The sequence below is a fragment of the Leuciscus leuciscus genome (assembly GCF_965113295.1).
Source record: "Leuciscus leuciscus genome assembly, chromosome: 10".
NCBI classification, from domain to species: domain Eukaryota; kingdom Metazoa; phylum Chordata; class Actinopteri; order Cypriniformes; family Leuciscidae; genus Leuciscus; species Leuciscus leuciscus.
The window spans coordinates 29,696,304-29,719,262 of NC_138734.1; the positions used below are offsets into that span (position 1 = coordinate 29,696,304).

Consider the following 22,959-nt stretch of genomic DNA (forward strand, 5'->3'; position numbering starts at 1 on the left):
CCAAGGCTGAATTTTGGGAAAGAGACTTCAGATACAGGATTAAGGGATCACTAAGGCCTATATAAAAGCATCCAAAAAGCAGCATGTCATAGGACCTTTATAATAACTTTTCTATTTTAATATATTTGGCAAAGCTGAATTTTCAGCATCATTAGTCCAGTCTTCAGTGTCACATGATCCTTCAGAAATCATTATGCTGATTTGGTGTTCACGACTTGAAGGTAAGTAATAAATAATAAAGGAACTTTAATTTTCTTATCAACTATTACAGTCCAAAACTACCTTAATTCTGGTCTGACAGTTGATCGGACAAAAATTGAGACAGGATTTTTTTTTTTTATATATATATTTGGTATCAGTTAGATTTGCCTAAAAATGACTTGTGGGATGTCAATGTAAACAAAGCCTTATATTCAATTCTGTCAATGTTAAAACAGCCTTAACCACAAAGAGCAAAACAATACAGCTGGCTAATTTATTATGCCCTTCATAAACACTACCAGACCTCCAGCACTGCCTTCAATATGACTACTTGATAGATGATGTTCTGTCAGCAACTACTAGTTCCACTGGTTTCCTGGTACCAGGACCATGACTATATGACAGAACATTAACTGAAATCTCCCAACCAGATACACACACCCTCACACAAATTCGAAGTCATACACATAAGAAAACATGTAAGACAGAATAACACACATATGTGCTAATGGCTCATCTGTTGGTCATTTAGCATCAACGGTAATTATTATAGCAGGCTAGCAGGACCATAAGCGCACAACCCACCCTGACGTTTGTTTTAAGTACCTCTATCGTGCTTATTTCAGACCAAATCGGGCTGAAAGGAGGGTGCGTGTGTGTGTGGACGCTAAAACATTTACAGATGGCGTTAGTACTGCCTCATCAAGAGCTAATCACGCAAACATGGGGCCACAGTAGATACACTTCCCAAAAGCCCAAGAGTGGCGTGTGTATTTATGCCCACAGATTTGTGACTGTACACTGCATGTGCCTCACTGTTTGTGACTGTGTGTGTGTGGGTGTCAAAGGCTAAACCACATGGAATGGAGAAGCCAGGAGAACTCCACAAAATCCTACGCAGATTTGGAATGCCAGACATTGACAATCAAGTTCTCAGCATCTCCATTTCCTTTTTTAATTTATTTTTTATTAAAATATAAACTTAGAGTTGTGGGCTCTCTATCGAGATGTGAGTGTTTTTGTTATCTATTTATCTACCTATCATATTTATCTATCACATACAGTTGTAAATGTATTTATTCATGTTTGGTTACACTTTATTTTAAGGTGTCCTTGTTACAGTGTAATTATATATTAAGTACTAAGTAATATTTTTTTTACTTCATGTGCTTAGGGTGATTAGGATTAGGGTTTGCTTTAGGGTTAGCTGCATGTAATTATACATAGTTTATAGTAACTACATGTAATATTTGTAATGACACTGTAAAATAAAGTGTTACCTTATTTTTTTACTATTTGTTTGTTTGTTGATTTATTTGTTATATATATATTTGTTATAAATTGCTTAACCACTTCTCCAGACCCTATGCCACAGTACCTGGATCTTCTTTCTTTTTGAACGTGAAAAAATAAAATAAAAATGCGTTACATTTATATAGCACTTTTCTAGGTACTCAAAGCGCTTTTACAAATGGAAGGGGGAATCTCCTCAACCACCACCAACGTGCAGATGCGACGGCAGCCATATTGCACCAGAACGCCTACCACATACCAGCTTATTGGTGGAGAGGAGACAGAGTGATAGAGCCAATCAGTATATGGGGATGATTAGGAGGCCATGATGGACAGAGGCCAAATTTGGCCAGGGATTGCCTGGGATTTTTAATGACCACAGAGAGTCAGGACCTTGGTTTAACGTCTCATCTGAAGCATGGAAGGGTGCATAACGGAAGCCTGAAGTTTTACTGTCAAATCGTACATGCCAGTTTTGAATAGAACTCCTTATTAAAAATTGCTACAAAGTGACATACTTACATGAAATAAAATAAAAATACTGAGAAAAGTATTTTAAAAAATCTTAAAGATTCTGAATGTACTGGTATTTTAATTAATTATAATAAAATGAAACAAAAAGGTCTTGTAATGGTAATTGTTTCATTCATCTGATTTTCTTCACCTTTTAATACAAATATAGTGCTCACGGTGGTTAAGGTTAATACATTTGATTATTTTTAAATCTATTCCACAGATAGGTGCAGTAAAAAAATACAAAATCTGCACATTATTTTTGCCCTTCTGAAAAATCCAGAATAAACCATCATGAATTCCATGTTGGTGCAGGCTGGTTTATGCTGGTTAGAGCTGTTATAGTTCAGGTCAAGTTGGTGGACCAGCATAGTCATGCTGTTGCAACACGTTCTCACACCCAACTCTCGAACATATTGACGCTTGGTCAGGACACCTCGGTGCTTGGGACCCCCATTTTAATGCACAGGGTACACCTTTAGCATAATGGTTTGATGTGCAGGGTACCCCATTGCTTTCAGTTGTTTTCCTTATGCATCAGATCAAGATGCATGATTCTTTGCAATTTATACATTATGTACTGCTTACAGTTTTTTCAAACAAGTTATTTTATATCTCTGACTGTTTGAAGTCGAACAAGCCTTGTGCCATTTCACAATCAAAGCTGACAATGACACAATCAATCACGAGACATATGAGAGCCAATGCAATTTCACTATCAAAGCTGATGTTACGTTTCTTCAGGTGGCAATTTTTGAACATTTGCAAATGATGTATGGCGGATGGAGACAGTGATCACTTTTGGGTCTTTCAATCACACAAATCAGTCGTTTGGCCTCGGAACACTAATGATATTTGTACTTTTTAAATACATTGTGCCTGTAGTTGTACCTGTGATGCACAAATCTGTGCATCTCATATCCTGTGTTTTATATCATATAATATGCAAATTGTTAGCCTAGGTTTAGGAGTTGGGGTTGTGTTACGTGTTCAAGCAAAAAAAAAAAAAAAAAAGGTTGGCTGATTAAATCGAGAATCACACTCCAACATGTCATAATGTCAAAATTATAACCCAATATATAATTTCATCATGACGATAACATGCCCAACTTGCCCTGTGTATAACGCCAAAGGTCATATTCTCATTCTCATTGAAAGTAATGGTGTACCCTGCACTTCCCATGCTAGGGACCGGCAAACCAGCAACCAGCATCCCATGCTGGTTCCAGCATGCAAAAAGTACCGTATGCTGGTTACCAGCAGTGCTGGACTTTTAAGCATGGATGATCAGATTTTAGCATGAATGGTATGAGATGGCATTCTCCATTTCTTTGGCCTGTCTGAGCCCAGCTGTGAGCTCAGATCCCTGTGCAGAAGTTCACCGGTGTTTCCCTCAGGCTGGCTCCTTTATTGAGTCAACCAGGACCTTCTGACTTCTGCACAGCTGCCTGTAATGGACCCTCCAAATCTGGCTACTATCAAAGGACTAATTAAGGGGATGCATATTGACAGGTGCTTAGGATGTAGAAAGAGACTGGTGTGTGTGTTTATTGTGTGTTCGGGTGCAAGTTGAGGTGGTCTGCGTTTTGTTTCATTGAAGATAAAAAAAAAAAAAAGTAGAATTTTTTTGTCATTTGAAATGTACCCCAGAGTCCCAGACTATCCCCAAATGGGATGCATTCAAACATTTCCAGTCGCCATGTGAAAGATAGAAGCTTTACGACCTCCTTATTAGTGTTTTACATTTACCCAGGCTCCTCTGGATCGCCTTAAGTGATTGAAACACTTTACTCTAATAGGTCTATTATAGACACAGTAAAGAAAGAACAACATGTTTGTATACTGTGCATACATGAACAAGCTCACTTTGTCTCTCTCACATAGTTTCTCATTCTAAGCCAATGACAATATTATTTTGTACATTCACAAGTATTCAGTGCAGCTGTCTAATAAATCATTCAAACTAAAATGTTTAAGTGTTTTTTGATCTGAGAAACAAATAACCTTAGTCCCTTGTTCTCACACTTTTCTCTTTTCTCAAGTCAGCAGAATCCTTACACCCGAGAACAGGTTCTTCCTGAATAAAAAAAATTACCGTAGTAACAACAAAAGTTGCTTTTTTATTATTTTATTTTGTAAATATGTAATATGTAAATCTAGGGGATTTGTTTTCCTAATTTTTCCTGATTTTAACTACTGTTTTTAATCTACTATTTTAAAAATACATTAATTGGAATAATTGTGATATTTATGGTCAGACATTTTTGTGTGAAAAGATATTCCGCCTTTTGTTTTTAATGAAGCTTTCCACTTATTCAAGAAAAACTAAATAAATTGCAATGCTTCTTTGATACCTTTTGATCTTTTGTGTTTATATTGTGTTGAGTTGTGTATTCACCAATATAAGACGTGAAAGGTCTATGCAAGGATGTCAAATCCAAACAGTACTTGACATAAACACAATAGCTTTGTCATGAGTCTGCACTGTCGACTCTACTGTACTTACAATATATTTATGTCTACACCCATAAATATTTGACATGACATTCTCATTTTTGCCATGTGAAGTAAATGTACGTGACTTTGAGAAAGTTCTGGAGCCTTCTTGTCCGAAGGAAAGCACAATACTGTTTAGAGAGAGAGAATGAAAGAGAGAAATATCCTATAAACTTTGGTTTGGTGGAACTATTTCAAAATGACCAAATTCATAGATGAAACAAACTCATTGTTCAGAATGTTTATAAATGTTGATTTTTTTATTAAATTTCCTCTTCTAGACTGATTCATAGATCCATTTCAAAAATATTCTGGATGTTTTTGGGTGACTTACTGGGCAACATGTGATTTTAATGTGAAATAAACACCTTTTTTAAAAGAGCTGTATGCTTAAATATGGTTTCATTTTATTTAGAAGATCATGAATCACCAGTTTACAGATTTTTACTCATTTATTGACTTTCGATTTATGTATTTTTTCACAGGGAAGAGCATCACAAGGAAAGAGTGTCAACTCTGGGTTATCTCTAATCCAGAGTGAGAGTCACACACAGGAAGTGTGTGTTTATTTGGAATGGACTTCTCTGTTTACTGTGCCTGGAAGTTTCACCGCAGGATGCTCAAATGCAGCTGTATGCTTTTGTTTGTAAGTGGCTACGTATTATTGTATAATCTTTATGTTCAACATACCTGTTCAAGCTCTGAGTATGTGGGGGGAGGCGAAACTTAAGTGTGCCTGTATGTATTTTAGGAGGGATGGTCAGGATATTGTGTGTTATTGGGGGTCAGGAACGGGTTCAGGTAATTTGCTGCAGCTGAAGTAAAAACCATCACCCGATCTGAATGACAAATCTCTACAAAGCTGCAGGAAATCTATTAGCACCCTCAGGAACTAACCTAAAATTGCTCTATGTCTCTCTCCATGAGCCATAATTTCCATATACCTATTCCAAACGTTTATCAAATTCCCTATTTTTTTTTTTACATGTGTCATTTTCCTCTTAATACCATCATCATTCTGTCTACAAAGACTGCCTTGTTTTCCACTTGCAGTAGCAGTGTGTGTGTGTGTGTGTGTGTGTGTGTGTGTGTGTGTGTGTGTGTGTGTGTGTGTGTGTGTGTGTGTGTGTGTGTGTGTGTGTGTGTGTGTGTGTGTGTGTGTGTGTGTGTGTGTGTGTGTGAGTGTGTAGCACTCACTTCAAGTGGCACTCTTAGTCAAGTCAAGTCACCTTCATTTATATAGCGCTTTTAACAATATAGATTGTTTCAAAGCAGCTTTGCAGTGATAATAGGAAATTAAAGTAGCAGAGATTGTTTTGGCTTTACAGCAGCTCTAGAATAGAGTTATTGTCCAGCTTAAGTGATTGATTCACTTCCGTTGCAAAGATCATTAGTTAACTTAGGGGCCGCTTACACGACACCGTTCTAACAGAAAGCCCTTAAGTTCTCTCTGCACAAACTTTAAAAACGCAAACCTGTGAGAATGCTGATGGCGGGCACATGCATATTACATGTTTAGTCTATAGGTATGTGCGTTTAAATATATATGTGCGCAGGCGTGTAGTCATTCTTTACAAACCAACCCTCAACAAACTACTTGTCTGGCCTCACGATTTATAATACAGAATTTTTATCACTTCCGCGTAGCCAGGTGAACCGGAATTATCCTGACATAATTTATCTGTACAGAGGTAAAGGAAACGGAAGGAGGCTTTCACAGGGGAGAGACTAGTTGACACTTCAGGACTGCGTTGTTGTCGTGTACAGGCGCATGTCCTTCATCAGATCTGGATATGGCCTGGATCCGGCGGACTGCGGTAAACCTCGGGATAAACAGAAAGACTAATATTAGCATAAACGTCATTCTTCTTATGATGTAACAAGTACATCAGGATTTATGGGAAGTGTTCCCAGTTCACCCAAGACTTGACACAGCAGCCATCAAGTGTTAGACAGTATTATAGGTTATTACGTGAGAAAGTTGTTTGTCCAATAAATAGAATATCTGTTTTTTCAGAATTAAGTAGTAAGAAATTACTAGTCATCCAATTTTTTATATCAGCTATGCATTCTGTTAATTTTGTGAATTGGTAAGTTTGGTCAGGGCGTGAAGAAATATAGAGCTGAGTATCATCAGCATAACAGTGAAAACTAATTCCATGCTTTCTAATAATATCTCCTAAGCGTAACATGTACAGAGTGAACAGCAACGGTCCTAGTACTGAGCCTTGTGGTACTCCATACTGAACTTTTGATCGATAAGACATCTCTTAATTTACTGCCACAAACTGATAACGGTCAGATAAGTATGATTTAAGCTAATGCAATTCCACTAATGCCAACATAATTTAAAAGAATGTTGTGGTCAATAGTATCAAATGCAGCACTAAGATCGAGCAACACTAATACCGAGATACAACCACGATCGGATGATAAGAGCAAATCATTTGTGACTCTAATGAGAGCTGACTCAGTACTATGGTACAGTCTAAATCCTGAATGAAAATCCTCGCAGATACCATTTCTTTCTAAAAGGGAACATAGTTATGAGGATACTGCCTTTTCTAGTATCTTTGACAGAAAAGGTAGATTCGAGATCGGCCTGTAATTGACTCATTCTGTGGGATCAAGTTGCAGTTTTTTAACAAGCGGTTTAATCATAGCCAGCTTAAAAGTTTTTGGTACGTACCCTAATGACAAAGATGAATTAATGATATTAAGAAGAGGATCTATGACCTCTGGAAGCATCTATTTCAATAGCTTAGTCGGTATAGGGTCTAACATACATGTTGTCGATTTAGATGATTTAACGAGTTTAGAAAATTCTTCCTCTCCTATAGCAAAGAATGAATCAAATTTTTCCTCAAGGAGACTACAATACACTGCCTGATGCGATACTGTAGTAGACGGTTGCATAGTTATAATTTTCTCTCTGATATCATCATTGTAAGTAAAGAAGTTCATAAAGTCATTACTGCTGTGCAGTAAACGGAAACGTCTGGGGTTGAAGATTTATTTTTATTTTTCGTTAATTTAGCCACTGTTTCAAATAAATACCTAGGGTTTGGTTTATTTTCTTCTAATAGGGTTGAAAAATAAGCAGATCTAGCAGCTTTTAAGGCCTCTCTGTATACAATCGTGCTCTCTTTCCATGAAATACGAAAAAACTCTAGTTTTGTTTTCTTCCAGTTGCGCTCCATTTTTCTGACTGCTCTCTTAAGGGCCCGAGTGTTCTCGTTGTACCACGGCGTTGGACTATTTTCTTTAATCTTCTTTTAGCGCAAAGGATGGTCTTACTGACCATTCACAGATGGTCTTACTGACCATTCACAGACCATCTGCTAAATGCATTCTCAAAATGTCAAAACTTCAGTTTGATTGGCCAACATTATCCAATTTCTAGGAGTTAGAGGGCAGGTTTTAATCAGTCTGCCATATTTCAAGATATTAAACTGCTATTCTAAATTTGCCAAAGTTTGTAAGTTTCATGTTATCCAATCTTTAAAATATATTCAGCTACTCGGTGTGCCATCCATACTTGAATTGTGAATACCTTTTATGTTCCAATTAAATTCCTCAATTTGAATTAAATTTGAATTGAGGTAGCAAACCAGATGTAGAACAGCAGAATTTGAATTTGAATCTGAGGAAAATAAAAGTTGATTTGACTATTTAACCAGACCATGTTAGCCAATATAAGCTGCAATATAGACCAAACTTGTGAAGTGTGTGCTCAAGTGTGCTTGTAAGTATTAGGTGTATGTTTATCTGTTTGTGTGCACAGCAGCAATAACACATCCCTGTGTTGACTGAAAGGTAAATTAGACTGTTGTCTGTAGCTGCTTACATCTTTACCACATCAGCACCACAGTGAATGACTCATTATATGTTTGTGTTCACTGCACATGGTCTTCGTTAGACACCAGACACACACCAGAGCGAATTAGTCTGTTGTTTTGTTTATTTGTGGGAACAAGGGCTAAACACATAGACAAAACCACATGTGGTGACATTGATGTTTGTGTTCTGATCCAGATATCAAGACTTTTGAAAGTTCAACAGATTATGAATGATTCACACAATTCACTTTTACAAAGTACCATGTTATGTGGGAATCACAGCTGTACCTTTGTGCTGTCATGATGGAGTAACATATACCACATGGACAATTTATGAAGGTTCCCTGTAATTAAGGAACGTTTTCAAAACTTCTTCCTTGAAGAATGAAAGTGACCTTTAGATGTGCGGATCTCACCCTGAATTAATCATGGAATTTGCTGCACTTATTGACTGATGTGGCTGTGAATCAAATTCCATGTTAAATTCCCAATATGATCAATGTCTTTGCTCATACCCTATTAATGTCTACTTATGCATGGTTCTTAATTTATCGCCACACATGTGTTGGGTGCAATTTTTGCAAACTTAAATGAAATAAGCAGCCTGGTTGACCACAGATCCCGTAATTCTGACTTCAGCGGTGGGATTCTTTAGATGTCAGCTTTTGCAATCTGCATGCATCTGCTCTTAGTTATGGTGATTTGAAACCTCTTTAGACCATAGGGCTCCTAACATTTTGATCCATGTTGTTGCATTGTTTTTGTGTTGTAGAGAGTCACTCAGATGTTGTCAGAGAAGGAGATAGACAGCACTTCAGGAAGAGTAGAGGAGTGAAAGAGCATTCACACTGAAAGGGATTTGCTGCATCAAAGCAACCAGAAGTCATTCGTTTGGACATGATGTGACAGCTGAGGAAGAATATAATGCTAAAAATTTAGAATATAAATGTCTTCATTGTGTCTTTTGATCAATTATTTGCAACCTTGCTGAATAAAAGTATACATTTTCTTTAAAAAAATAAAATAAATCATTAAACTCAAACTTGAATTGAAGTGTGTATAATTGTATTGCAATATTTTAAATCACAGTAAGTAATGATAATATAAGAATCACATTTAGGAATAATGGGGCGAAAATATCACATTCAGTTAATGAGAATTTTCAACCCGATCTCATGGGAAAACTTACAAATTCTACGAGGTGGCTTATTCGTACGAATTCATACGACCTGACTCGTACGAATTAGTACGATTTTTGCAAAATCTTACATATTTTACGAATTTGCCAATTCGTATGAATTCATACGAATGACCTACCCCTGACCCCGCCCCTAAACCTACCCATCACGTAGGTTTAGATAAATCGTACAAATTCGTACGAGTGAGGTCGTACGAATTAGTACGAATTAGCCAACTTTTTATCATTCGTACGAATTCGTACGAATTGGTCGTGAGATAGCGTTGGAATTTTAGGATAATATGTGCTTACTTGTCTTGAAAATATTGTCAGAAATCCTACCATTCATTGCGAAGACACTTGAAAGAGCTGTCTTCAACCAACTAACATCCTTCTTGTCTCTAAACAACCAGCTGGATGTCAACCAATCTGGCTTCAAGAAAGGACATTCAACTGAGACTGCATTACTGTCAGTCACAGAAGCCCTACGGATCGCAAAAGCTGCTTCCAAATCTTCAGTCCTCATTCTCCTGGATCTGTCTGCTGCCTTCGACACGGTGAATCATCAGATCCTTCTGTCCACCCTCTCATCACTGGGCATCACAGGAACTTCACTCCACTGGTTTGAGTCCTATCTCACAGGTAGGTCCTTCAAGGTCGCATGGAGAGGCGAGGTATCCAGAGCACATCAGCTGACCACAGGGGTTCCCCAGGGTTCAGTTCTTGGTCCCCTCCTCTTCTCCATCTACACCACATCACTGGGACACATCATACAGGCACGCGGTTTTTCCTACCACTGCTATGCTGATGACACGCAGCTCTTCCTCTCCTTTCAACCAGATGATCCCACAGTAGCTGCACGGGTCTCAAGCTGTCTGGCGGACATCTCCACATGGATGAAGGAACATCACCTGCAGCTCAACCTGGCAAAGACTGAGCTTCTCATCCTCCCTGCCAATCCATCTCTACAGCACGACTTCACCATCCAGCTAGAGTCATCATCAATCACCCCATCAATATCGGTCAGAAATCTTGGAGTAACGTTTGATGACCAGCTGACCTTCACAGATCACATTTCAAAGACAGCTCGATCATGCAGGTTTGCACTGCACAACATCAGGAAGATCAGGCCTTTCCTAACTGAGCATGCAACACAACTTATCGTCCAGGCCCTGGTCATCTCTAGGCTTGACTACTGCAATGCCCTTCTGGCTGGACTCCCAGCATGTGCGACCAAACCCCTACAGATGATCCAGAATGCTGCAGCTCGTCTTGTCTTCAACGAGCCCAAGAGGGCCCACGTCACTCCTCTGTTCATCTCTCTGCACTGGCTACCTCTAGCTGCTCGCATCAAGTTCAAGGCACTGACGCTTGCTTACAGAACTATCACAGGCTCAGCTCCCTCCTACTTTCACTCACTCCTACGAGTCTACATCCCTACCAGACACCTACGATCGGTCAACGAGCGACGTCTCGTGGTTCCATTACAGAAAGCCACAAAATCACTTTCCAGAACATTCTCATTTACAGTTCCATGCTGGTGGAACGCTCTCCCCACCCTCATCCGGAATGCAGAATCCCTGACAACATTCAAAAAACAGCTGAAAACCAATCTCTTCCGTGAGCACTTAACCTTATAAAAAAAAAAATAAAAAAAAAATAAAAAAGAAAAAATCCTTTCCCTTTGAAACATCACTTATCAGGCTTATGCTACTCTGAATAATACCTGAACTTCGTATTTTGAGCACTTCCTGCGTTGTTGTTGCTTTTGCCTCTTTATGATGACTCGCTGAATTTAGTCCTAATTTGTAAGTCGCTTTGGATAAGGGCGTCTGCTAAATGACTAAATGTAAAATGTAAAATGTAAATACCCTGAAATAGGCCTCATTTGTCATTATACAAAATATAATGTTGTATGTATTTCTTTTAATTTTAGGGGTGAAATGTGATCTGGACATGTTGTGAGATTCACCCAGAGGTGTCGAGAGATGAGAGGACAGGATGTGGAATGACAATGTTGGAAACAGTAGATACACACACACAGTGACTGATTCCTCCCATGGGGCCGTCAGGCATGTCAGTTGGCATTTGTAGTTTGTACCTCCATCATCAGAGGAAGGAGAAGCAAATACGATCACAGAGTCATGGAGGACACTCACATAAACACTACTGCTAACTAAACTAATACAAGCACAGTACGGATAAACAACCAGCCATACAAAAGCATGCCAAACTGAGTGAATTATTAATATTTGAACAAAAAAAGCTCCAGTGCATCCAAAAGCAAAACAGCCTGGAATACCTGTTTGAATATGAGCACATCACAAATAAACAGATGGAGTGTATTGCCATCACGGAGCACAATAGAAGAGCTCTTTCTGTTCCAAGAGAAGAGAAGAGCATCTTGAGTGTAGTACTGTTTAATAAACAACTTGTGCTCCCAACCTGCTCTTATCCCTCTCTCTCCCCCTCTCTTCGATCTGAAATTCGTGACACAGGAAGATGAGTTATGTTCATTGTGACATCAATATCGTAAACTTCCGATTACAAAAAGGCTTAATGTGTCGTGTCATTGTTTTTTGAATATTCACAGATCTAAAACTTTAATGTGTTGCCTGTCGGTATGAATTCATAAATTACAGGAACAACAGCTGAATGTTTGTGAATGATAAAGTGAAAAGATAATATAAAAAGTTAATAATTATAATAATAAAAAAATATATATACTGTATATTACTATGATAATCAGTTTCTGCTGCAGTACCATTGCAGTAGGCTATCAGTCATTTCATTCATTCATTCATTCATTCATTCATTCATTCATTCATTCATTCATTCATTCATTCATTCATTCATTCATTATGTATAATGGGAAACCCCCGAAGCAGATCTAGGCAGGTGGTGCTGGGGAGGTGGAGGGCTAAAAAGATAACTTACATAGCGCACAGCGATAGTGTATACCTTTGATGCATTGAGGTTATATGATGTTTGATTACGTCAGTTTCATGGCTGAACTATTCATATATATTCATATATATATATATATATATATATATATATATATATATATATATATATAGCAGACCATAATCTATGTGACTGAAACTATGGTTGTCACTGCAAATTTTTGTAAGGCAGTGAAATTATAGCATAATTGTGAATGATAAAGTGAACAACATGATTAATAATTTCTTTCTACCATGACTAAGAGAGTTGCCGTCCGATAACGAAATATAAAATAAGCTATCACATCTTGCAAACTAAAACAACGTGAGTGGCCCAGAGTTTATCAATTCACAACTTTACTCCCAAACACCCTCAAGGAGGTTAGTGCATTACACAGCTGTGTTGACATCTCCTTAACACTTCCATCCGCTCCAATAAATTAGAGCGGAAACAAATATAAACAATTTGCATTTATTTTACTTCCCGGATTGGTTCAACAACCTCGGTGTCTATCAGGAAATGCGATAATATGTGATAATATTATGTGGAGGAGTGGACAGTGGCGGGGCGACTTTAAATGGGCTGAGGGAAAGGGGAGGGAGCGTGTGAGGTAGACTCTCTCAGCTCGCGCTCATCTTCAGTCAGTCCATCGCGCGCTCGTTCACTGTCCACAAGAGCACCGCAACAGCAACTGCTGGTAGACTAGAATCTTACTAATAGTCGTATTAAAAGGAGGAAAACGCCGAGACTTCTGACATTTCTTTTGTATTTTTTGGAGTCGCTTAAAACTATTTAAAGCAACATGTGGATTTACAGAATTTTGCTATGTGTGGCTGTTTTGGTTTACTCAGGTAAGTTTTTTTTCAGTCAGAGAAGCTTCTTTATAGGTAGACTATCATGTATCATGTTTTGCGGTAATGCATCATGTGTTTACAGTAATAGCTGCATCATGTTTAACAGTAATATCAGCAACTGTAGTAAAAGGTTTCAGGGCTGAATATGGCATGGTTATTCTTTGTACCAGCGTTTTGGAGAAGCCCACTATCTTCGCGAGCTTACAGGATGCTATACAAGGGTCATTCCTAATTGGTGCCTTTTGGGCTTCGCCAAATTAACGTATAGCCTAAGTATCTTTGTTTCATGAAAGGAACATATTGAATTTTGTGAAAGTCGTCATACAGATTAAGCTCACTGATTTATTGTTACATGTACATATAGAAACCTTTTAAACAAATCAGTTGTCTGACACAAATTTTCACCCTGTTATTTTCAAATAAACAACTGCCCAATAGACTCATAAACCTTTTGTAACATTTTTTTGGGTGAATCTAGAGGTTTGTCACACAAAGTTTTATTTTATAAAACATATTATATAGTATATATTATTAAATAATAATAATAAAAATAATGAAACGTGTTATTTCACATGTTTATATTGTATTGTTTCACATGGTTACAACATGTAGGCTATACTATATACTTCATAATTGTTGATAATATTACTATGAGAATGTTATGCAAGCATGTTAATTTCTACTGCATTGTCAAGATATTGAAAGTCTGAATGAAATCTAAATTTACTCTATTTACTTCGGTTGCGCGCATCACTAGATTTGTGGTGAAGAATAGCCCATGCAAGTTAATTTACAGAAGAAAAAAAAGACAAAATTGTATAATTTTCTTCCACTGCTCTGTTGATGTCAGTTTGGCGTCTTAGGCAGAACATTATTAAAGGGTTAGTTCACCCCAAAATTTAAATTCTGTCAGTAATTACTCACCCTCATGTTGTTCCAACCCCATAAGACTTTCGTTCATTCTTCGGAACACAAATTAAGATATTTTTAATGAAATCTGAGAGCTGGCTCACTCTGGGTTGTGCGCAGCACTTCTGGGTTGTACGTCAGAACGTAGGCTCACTATTGGCCAGCATCACACGCATCACACACATGACCAGCGTCGTCCAATAGTGAGCCTACGTTCTGACGTACAACCCAGAAGCGCTGCGCTGTTACACTACGTGAACTCACTCAGAAGCCCACACAGAAGAAAATGAATAGTTGAATAAAGTCGTTATTTTAGGGGGGGTTTTTTCGCACAAAAAGTATTCTCGTCTCTTCATAAACTTAAGGTTGAGCCACTGTAGTCACTTGGACTATTTTAACAATGTCTTTACTAAATTTTCTGGGATGGCAGATATCGATTACCTAACAGCCTATGAAGGAGTGATCCAGCTCTCAGATTTCATCAAAAATATCTTAATTTGTGTTCCGAAGATGAACAAAAGTCTTACGGGGTTGGAACAACATGAGGGTGAGTAATTACTGACATAATTTTCATGTTTGGGTAAATTAACTCTTTAAACACTCCCCTTCAAGCCAAGGAGAAGGTTCACTAAAATCAAGCCCCTCCCTTTATTTTATTTTCTGACTCAATATTACTTTATTACTTTCAATAATATTACATCGGAAATATGCCTCAATATTAAAGTAAAGTTGGTCACAACTTCTGTTTCACATGGTCTTTAAATAATATGAAACACAGTGTTCTTTTACTGAATATTAACATGGCTGTGATTTGGCCATGTTAATAGTATGCAGACCAGGACATGGTTGCAACAGCTCTTTATGTTTCAGATAAAAATGGCTTGTTATTTTGTATATTTTTCTCTGACAAAGAAAGTTGTTCCAAAAGAAGCCAAATCACAAACTCTGATTTGAAACCCCGCAAAAACAGACAAGCAGAGTGATGCAAACAGGAAAACATTCCATTGCTGTTGAAATGTATATCAGCCCTATTGGAACACCACTCACCCAATCAAATTTGATGACCAATGCTAAATATACTGTAAATGAGTGTGCTACATACACTTGTATCCTCAGATTAAACGTCATTCATTTTTTCATTTTAACTAATCTCTTAAATTTCAATTGTTTTGTCTATTTTAAAAGCATCTAAATGCATTGAGTTCATGATTCAAATTACACATGGATCAAAATCGTCACAGTTCCCAAACATTGCATAAAGTTTCACTACGGAAAACTTCACAGATGTTGACATTCATGGTGAGTGGGCTGTTTCTTCCCAAAACATCTGGATAAATGAGTCACTGACAGTGTGCGTCGAGCCGAAGTGAGAGATTAAGTGTTAGAGTGTGGCACTATGAAACTCTTCTTCTGAAATCAAAACCGCTTTATTGCGCAAAGCATATTAATTATTCCGAGGTTTAGTCATTTTGTTTCTAATCTGCAATACGATCTGTGACATTGAAGAATCAATGTGGCCTGTTAGTTGTTTTGAGTTTTGATCATAGCGTTTATTGATTTTATAGCAATACATTCTGTATAATGGGGAATAAAACCTTTGTTTAGCTGTACTGGGTCATTCACTTATCCTGTCGTTTTGCAAGCATTAGAATACATAGGCCTACATTATGCATTTGTAATGCTTTACTTCCATCAAACTACTATGGCTTCTTTGATATTGTATAAACATAGTCATGTTACTGTCTATAATATTATGAGATGACCCTGAGTGTTGTGCACTGAGAAACTGGCAATCTTGTTGCTTGTTGTTCCATACAGACTCATTTTCTTTTGATATTCAGAGCTAGCCAAGAGCTGGAGTCTTTTCTAAGAGCATGACTGTTGGCTTTGGGTCAGTTTTAGAGCTTAGATGGAGAGTAATGTTCCTTGGTTGGTCTACTATCAGTATTAAGGGCTTGTTTCACATCCAAAAACATGTCTGATCTTACAGTGTGGTTTGTGGCTGTGAAATTGGTGCTTTCTAACCATGTGCTTGACAGATAACTCACTTCTTATGACTGCAGCTGGCATATATGGCCTCTTGTGGTGGTTTTAGAAGGTTTGGTGCTGCACACTTGGATCAGAGCCAGTTTAATTTGGCCTTCACAAACCTCTCCGCTACTTCACCAAAGCAGACTGGGATTGATGCCTTTGCATCTTGTTATACACTCAGAAATAATCTTGAAATAAAAAATGAAAGCCCTATCAAAAATGTATTATTGCTTCACTGCCACTGCAAATGATCCAGGATGCCCATGGAGGATCATAACTGCCCCACAATTGAGTAGTCGATTAGTAACCTCACTAGTAGGTTGTTGCAGTTCTCAAATAATTGAGATGCAACTTCTCAGAGAGCTTTAGCATGCTAACAGTCACACTGGTAAAGCTGACTTAGTTTAGTCTGATCAGGGTCATGTGGACGTGAGACCATATTCATTACAGAAGGTTTCCTTAAAAGGAAAGTTCACCAAAAAGTGAAAAATGTGTCATCATTTACTCACCCGCATGTATTTCTAAATATCTGACTTTTTTGTTCTGTGGAACACAAAAGGGATTTTTGGAAAACTGTGTTTGTTTGTTTGTTTATTTTGTCCATGCAATGAAAGTCGTTTGTCAGAATGTCTTCTATGTTCTGCATGAAGAAAGAAATGCATTCAGGTTTAAAATACTTTGAAGGTGAGTAAATTATGGTAAAATGTTCATTTTTTGGTGAATTATTCCTTTCTTTTTTTCTTGTTCTTGTTGTGTCGTTTGATGTTTGTGTAATGCTGTTGAGATGTTGAGTCTGTAAAGCACTTTGGTCAACTCTTGTTGTTTTTAAATTGGCTTTAGAAATAAATGATTATTATTATTATTTATTATTATTATTATTATTCCTGTGATCTAAGCAGGTTGTTGAAATACAATTTCGTCATCTTAGTTCTTTTTTTCTCCATATTTCAAATTCTATTTTATGGCCACTCTGCTCTCTCCTATATGGCTTATGATCAGCCTCAACTGATAAAGAGGAAGAAAATAACGTACCATCTGTCATGAAATTCATGTTAGGATTCGACTACTGCTTCTCCCCATCCTAACATGTATGCTCTGTGTGGCAGAAACTAAGAGGCATGCCCTGCAAGACTACCAGAAGACTGATGCCGTGCGCTTGGCCACGCCACCTGATGTGTCCTACATGTCCAAAGGCCGCAAGATGAGTGTGGGAAAGTGTGCACGCCGCTGTAGCCGCAACAGGAAGCTTCAGTTCACCTGCAGGTACAGAGGTCTATAAAGGTTAAAGCACAGAGACACCCCACCTTACACGTAATCACAAACAGCCAAAGCCAGACTTCTGAAGAGTGTCTAAATAAAAGAAGCACACTCCCAAGTTGCTGTTTCCAAACATGCTGATTTGAAATAGCATTGGATTGGCTAATGGTGTACAACACAGTTTGAGAGGAAGCAGCTGGAATCTGTTTCATCAGTGGAAATCGAACATCAGCAGTCCCAGTATTTCCTATTTTGATGTTTCAGGTCGATGACCTCTGGTTACTTCTGCATAGAAAGAAAATGCAGCTCTTAGTAGATAGAAATTGCAAGAAGTTGCATGACTTTTGATCTTTAGCTCTTGCAATGCTTTCATTTTTTGGAGGGGGAGGCATCACCTGACTTCAAAATAGAAAAATTGTACAACAGTAGCTATTTTATGCATTGCTTTACATGATAATAATATCTACTGATGACATTACGTGTCTCAATTCAAAGTTCACAATCATCATTCTTGTCACCCTCGTCTTATCATATGCTTAACATAATGTAATATGATTAACATCTTCCATGTCTCGTTGCAGAGCATTCAGCTTTGATCAGAAAAGTGCAAAGTGCCATTTACTGTCATACGACAGCCTCACCATTGGTGTCCGCATGGAGAATGACTTCAATTTCGACCTATACGAAAAGAAAGGTAAACTGCTTTATTGCCACTAGGTTTGAGTAGATCCAGAGAGTATTCTAATAGGAATGCACAATATATATATGCAACTACTGTACAGGTCGACTAACTCTCATTAGAGTATTAGTATACTGTTGTAAACTGTTAGTAAAGTGTTGAGTTAGGATTAGGCGTTAAGGGAATAAGTTTACATGTACTGCATAGTTACTTATAGTCAGTAAAATAAACTGTTTGCAGATATTAACCAGACAGTCTACTAATACTCTGATGAGAGTTAATTGGCATGTAGTTGCAAAGTTACTTATAGTAAATGTCTAAAGTGGACCATTGAAATAAAGTATTACTGAGCAATGCAATTTCAGTTTTTTCCCCCCAATTCCAAAACTATATTCTTTTTTTATACCAGGTTTCAAAAGTACTGAACTGTTTTCAATCATATTCACTGTGCATTTTTATTTTTTAAATGTCTGAAGTCACGCATAATGTAACATTTTAGATTGGGGCTTTAATTTGAATGCTTTTCAAACTAAGCCAAAACAGTCAAGCATAAAATATCAAGTCCATGATCTCACCAAAATGTGTGATTTGATAATTTTTTTAAACCCTTTTAAATCTCAATACCAAGACATCTAGAGTTAAAGCTTATGCTGGCATGATCTACCACTGATGGGTTTCATAATATGATGAGCTGTTCTTAAACCTTAGCCAAGTATTGGACTCTTAAGGATTAATTAAGTTTCAGTGTGAATAAATGTGAGATCAGTGTCCATGTGATGATGACACACTCATGCAAACACACACATATTCTATCTATCCACCATCATGATGAGGATGACACAGCACTCTGTCCCTGGAAATAAATACCCCTCTGTTCACTTATTCTTATAATACTGCAGATTATCTGAAGTATAAAACACTTGCCTTTAAGACTTGACATGTATCGAATCAACTCGTGTTTAAGTAGCACTTTCCCCCAAAACACAAAGATCAGGCTGGGATTTCTGTTGACTTTGCGTGTCTATATGTATTACTGCTGACAATAAAGTGCAAGCAAAAGTGACATTTAGAGACTTTTAGCAACCTTGGTTCAAAACTTTCTTTTTCTCCCTTTTTTGAAAGAAATTAATACTTTTATTCAGCAAGTGTACATTAAATTGATAAAAAGTAACAGTAAAAACATTTACAAAAGATTTCTATTTCAAATAACTTTATATAACTTTCTATTCATCAAAGAATCCTGAAAAAAGAACTATTCAACAAAACTATTAAGTAACTATTAAGCCCATTCCTATGGAAGCCCATTCCCGCCACATAAGAAAACAAATTAGCATAAAAAGTCACAATTATGACTAACTAAATCAAAATTATGACTTTAAAAGTCATAGGGAAGTTGTTCAATGAAAGCTGGCACCTCATGCAGCCACATCCGTTTTGTTCTTCCTGCGCCACAGCTTGTTCTTGCTTAAAATCCTTCCAAAGCTATTCCATGCCATTCCGCTTATCAGGGAAGAATTTCATCATTTAAATTCATTTAAATTCCACGTTTAAAATATCACGCTGGTGAAAACGAATGAGATATTTGCGATATGTGATATTTGATATTTGAGATATGTGACCCGAGTGTCACACATAAAGATTGTTGCATAACCTCAGGTGTGTCTGTATGCCCGGTGTCTTATAGACTTTATGAGAGAATGCATCATCGGCAATGGACTCAACTACAAAGGAAAGAGATCAGTGACCAGGAGTGGAGTCCAGTGCCAACTCTGGAATTCCAAAACACCACATGAACACAAGTAAGTGCTTACTCACTCTCTTTACTTCCCATTCTTGGTTCGGTCTCTCTCTACGGGCGGTTAAACTCAATTACCCACTATGTGCATTTCTGTGGCTATCCAAAGTCTTGTGGAGAGCAGATAGCGGTTAACATCTCCTAGGTATGTTTCAGTTTACTTATTTATGCACATATTACACTACTAGATAGCTAATGGCAAAACAGACTCGATGGGTTATAAAAATCCCCATTAGCCTCTAATGATGATGAATGTGCAAGTTTATGTGTGCTGTCTTACTGGCTTTGATTCGCGAGAGGGTTCTCGCTGAGTCTAAGTGTGACAGTAAGTGCAACTCTATGATTCTCAGAAGTGGAGCGCTGATAGAGACAATTAGGTCAATGGCAGGAATGCCAACAAACAGCCAGTAGGTTCAAACAATTGCTTCCGTTCTTGCATGACCAAAAATAGACGTTTGTGTACAGTTATTCCTATGTGTAAATATTCAATGCAAGTTTACCCAAAATATACATTTTTGTATACATTAACATCTAAAAATAAACATTAAGAAGCCATATGCAGCCTGGAACTGATGTCATATTTAGAGGATTTGAGGGTTTGTGCATAAGTAGGAGTTTGACAGAAAGCAGCACAAGGCTAAGATAAGATACCTAATGCAGAACACGTCTTTGATACAAGTTCATTACTGCTGCAGGAATTCATTAGGGACACCACATGGTGCTTTCGGTTTACTTCCTGTACAGCAAGTCGATACGATAGATCTGCCCTATTTTTGGTAGTAGGCCTGTCTAAAGGTTTCATGCACATTCTTTTTTTTTTTATCCTGAAAATGTGATTACCTTTCAGAGACCTTGACCCCACCACCAACTTCCCAACTCTGGATATCTCCCTCTCTCTCCTCTTTTTCCTTCAGCTTTTTTTTTTTTATCTCTCTAATGGACATCAGCTCAGTTTTAAAGCCAGCTTTTGATATGCTTGCCTCTGAAACATCACAGGCATGTTTTATCGGCTCAAGAAGCCAATGGACCTGAACGTTTTGAAATACCGAACAGACCCGTAGGTCAGCTAATTTGTCACAGATTGCATTTTTATCTGTATTCATCAATCATTTTGAACATGGCTAATTTGTGTTCCCAATTACACAAAATATAATTACTGTTTGGCTTAAGGCAATGATTTATTAATGGTTTACAAATATTTGCATGGCAAGGGTAAAATACTTTTTGCAACTATTTGCATATAGCAGCATCTCAGAGTTTTAGCTGTATATAAAGTTGTACCCCTAAATAAATAAATAGTAACTTTGAGAAATAGGTTTAAAATGATGAGCGCTAACAGTAGGTGAAGATTCTTTTCATATTGGTGGCCCAACAAAAGCTGTTCTAAATGGGGTGTCACCACATAATGGTGGTCACCATGTCACATGACTAGCCATATACTTCTAATCCATTGGATTTAGATACTTTTGGTTTTAGAATAAATGGATTATTGGATGACAAAAAAGTCTGTAAATGTAGTGTGTAGTTGCTTTGTAGTGATGATGGAGCTTTCAGAGCTTTCAAATAACCAAGAATAAACCCTCTTAAAACAACAACGTCATAATACGAGTAGCCTTTGTAGTTTTTGACCTTCTCTGGCCAAAAGCTTTATACTACCCCATTTTCTTGCCAAAATCATTATTTGTCTACATGCATTTGTTGTCTTAAGGTCAACCCTCTGTACTTTTTCCATATGTGAAAAAAATGAAGAGGTAACAATTTCCCCTGGGCCAAATATAAGTTATTGCATCACAATGAAATGTAGAATAGCAGCTGCATTCTGATGTTAAACCTACCGATAGTCGTGCCATTTTAAGTACTGCAAATAAATATTATTGTGATATTCTGTTGTATTTGGCTGGAAGTCAAAAATGTGTCATGTGACACCCAATAAAATTCTTAGCTCAGTTGTAGTGATGTTTCTTTATTCAGTAAGACAAAGCAGCTAATAATTGCAAAGGGTTGTTGACGTCACTATATGACTGGTTTAATACGATCATCAATCTTCACTCTATACAGCTAAAAATATCAAGTCACGTGTCAAAGAGTAACTGTAATTGTTTAAAGAATTTGGAACAATTTTGCTTGTTTGTATGATTTTATAAACATCACCTCTGTTTCTGTCCTCACTCCATCAGTTTCTTACCCCAGAGGCATAAGCACCGAGATCTACGGGATAATTTATGTCGTAACCCAGACAACACCACAACAGGTCCTTGGTGCTTTACCACGGACCCCAGAATACGCCACCAGGACTGCAGTATCCCACAATGCTCGGAGGGTGAGTTCAAGACCAGCATTTTTTTGCATGTTGTTAAGATCTAGACATGTGCGATTACTGAAGTATTGTTTTCATGATAAAAGTCTGTGAATTAGGAGACTTCAAAATTCACTCTCAGTTTACTGTCTTAGAGACACAGTTGAGATGTTAAAACAATCTCTTCTCTTGGTTTGCAGTTTAAACTGAGGGATGTTTAATTGATTTTCAGCCTTTTAAAAACACCTTTTTCACGTGAATTGCTAATTTATTGGATTTAAAGCTTGATCTATTGTAGAAGAATGAAAGCGCTCGATTGTTAGAGTGACTGGGGATTTTCATTAATAGGAGAACACATCAAGTTGCATGCATAAAGAGGGGTTTTTTTTGCAGAGATAGTGACCAGGCTAACAAAGAGAGCCTCTTGTCTATTCTAATAGTTGCATGGTGAAATATGTCCAGTCCAGGAGGGTTTGTTAATAAATTAGTTTCCCGTAATCAAAAACACATAGACACACGCAAAGAAGGAAAATCATGCTTTCATGAGAGTGGCTGACATTAACATCTGTTTCTACTACAACAATCTGCTCCTTATACTGTGTGTACTGTACAACTAATAACAGGACTTAGAGAGATGACTCTAGCTGAGGTGACCTACATCTGCTGTGATATT

The 22,959-nt window shown here is 37.5% G+C and overlaps 2 protein-coding genes across 3 annotated transcripts in view; one reads left to right on the forward strand and one right to left on the reverse strand.

Moving 5' to 3' along the window:
* LOC309507535 (uncharacterized protein) overlaps nucleotides 1-22,959 on the reverse strand; it is a 367,884-nt gene that overhangs the window by 15,639 nt on the left and 329,286 nt on the right. The window lies entirely within an intron of this gene.
* The window catches only part of hgfb (hepatocyte growth factor b), a 32,065-nt gene continuing 22,193 nt past the window's right edge, over nucleotides 13,088-22,959 (forward strand). The window contains exons 1-6 of one of the 2 annotated variants that reach the window (XM_082181805.1): nucleotides 13,088-13,316; nucleotides 14,659-14,775; nucleotides 17,366-17,522; nucleotides 18,098-18,210; nucleotides 19,880-19,994; nucleotides 22,168-22,310. In XM_082181805.1, coding sequence (XP_082037931.1) covers nucleotides 13,268-13,316; nucleotides 14,659-14,775; nucleotides 17,366-17,522; nucleotides 18,098-18,210; nucleotides 19,880-19,994; nucleotides 22,168-22,310 — 694 coding nt within the window. In that variant the 5' untranslated portion in view covers nucleotides 13,088-13,267. The remainder of the gene's footprint in view (nucleotides 13,317-14,658; nucleotides 14,776-17,365; nucleotides 17,523-18,097; nucleotides 18,211-19,879; nucleotides 19,995-22,167; nucleotides 22,311-22,959) is intronic. The other variant, XM_082181806.1, reaches the window with a different exon arrangement.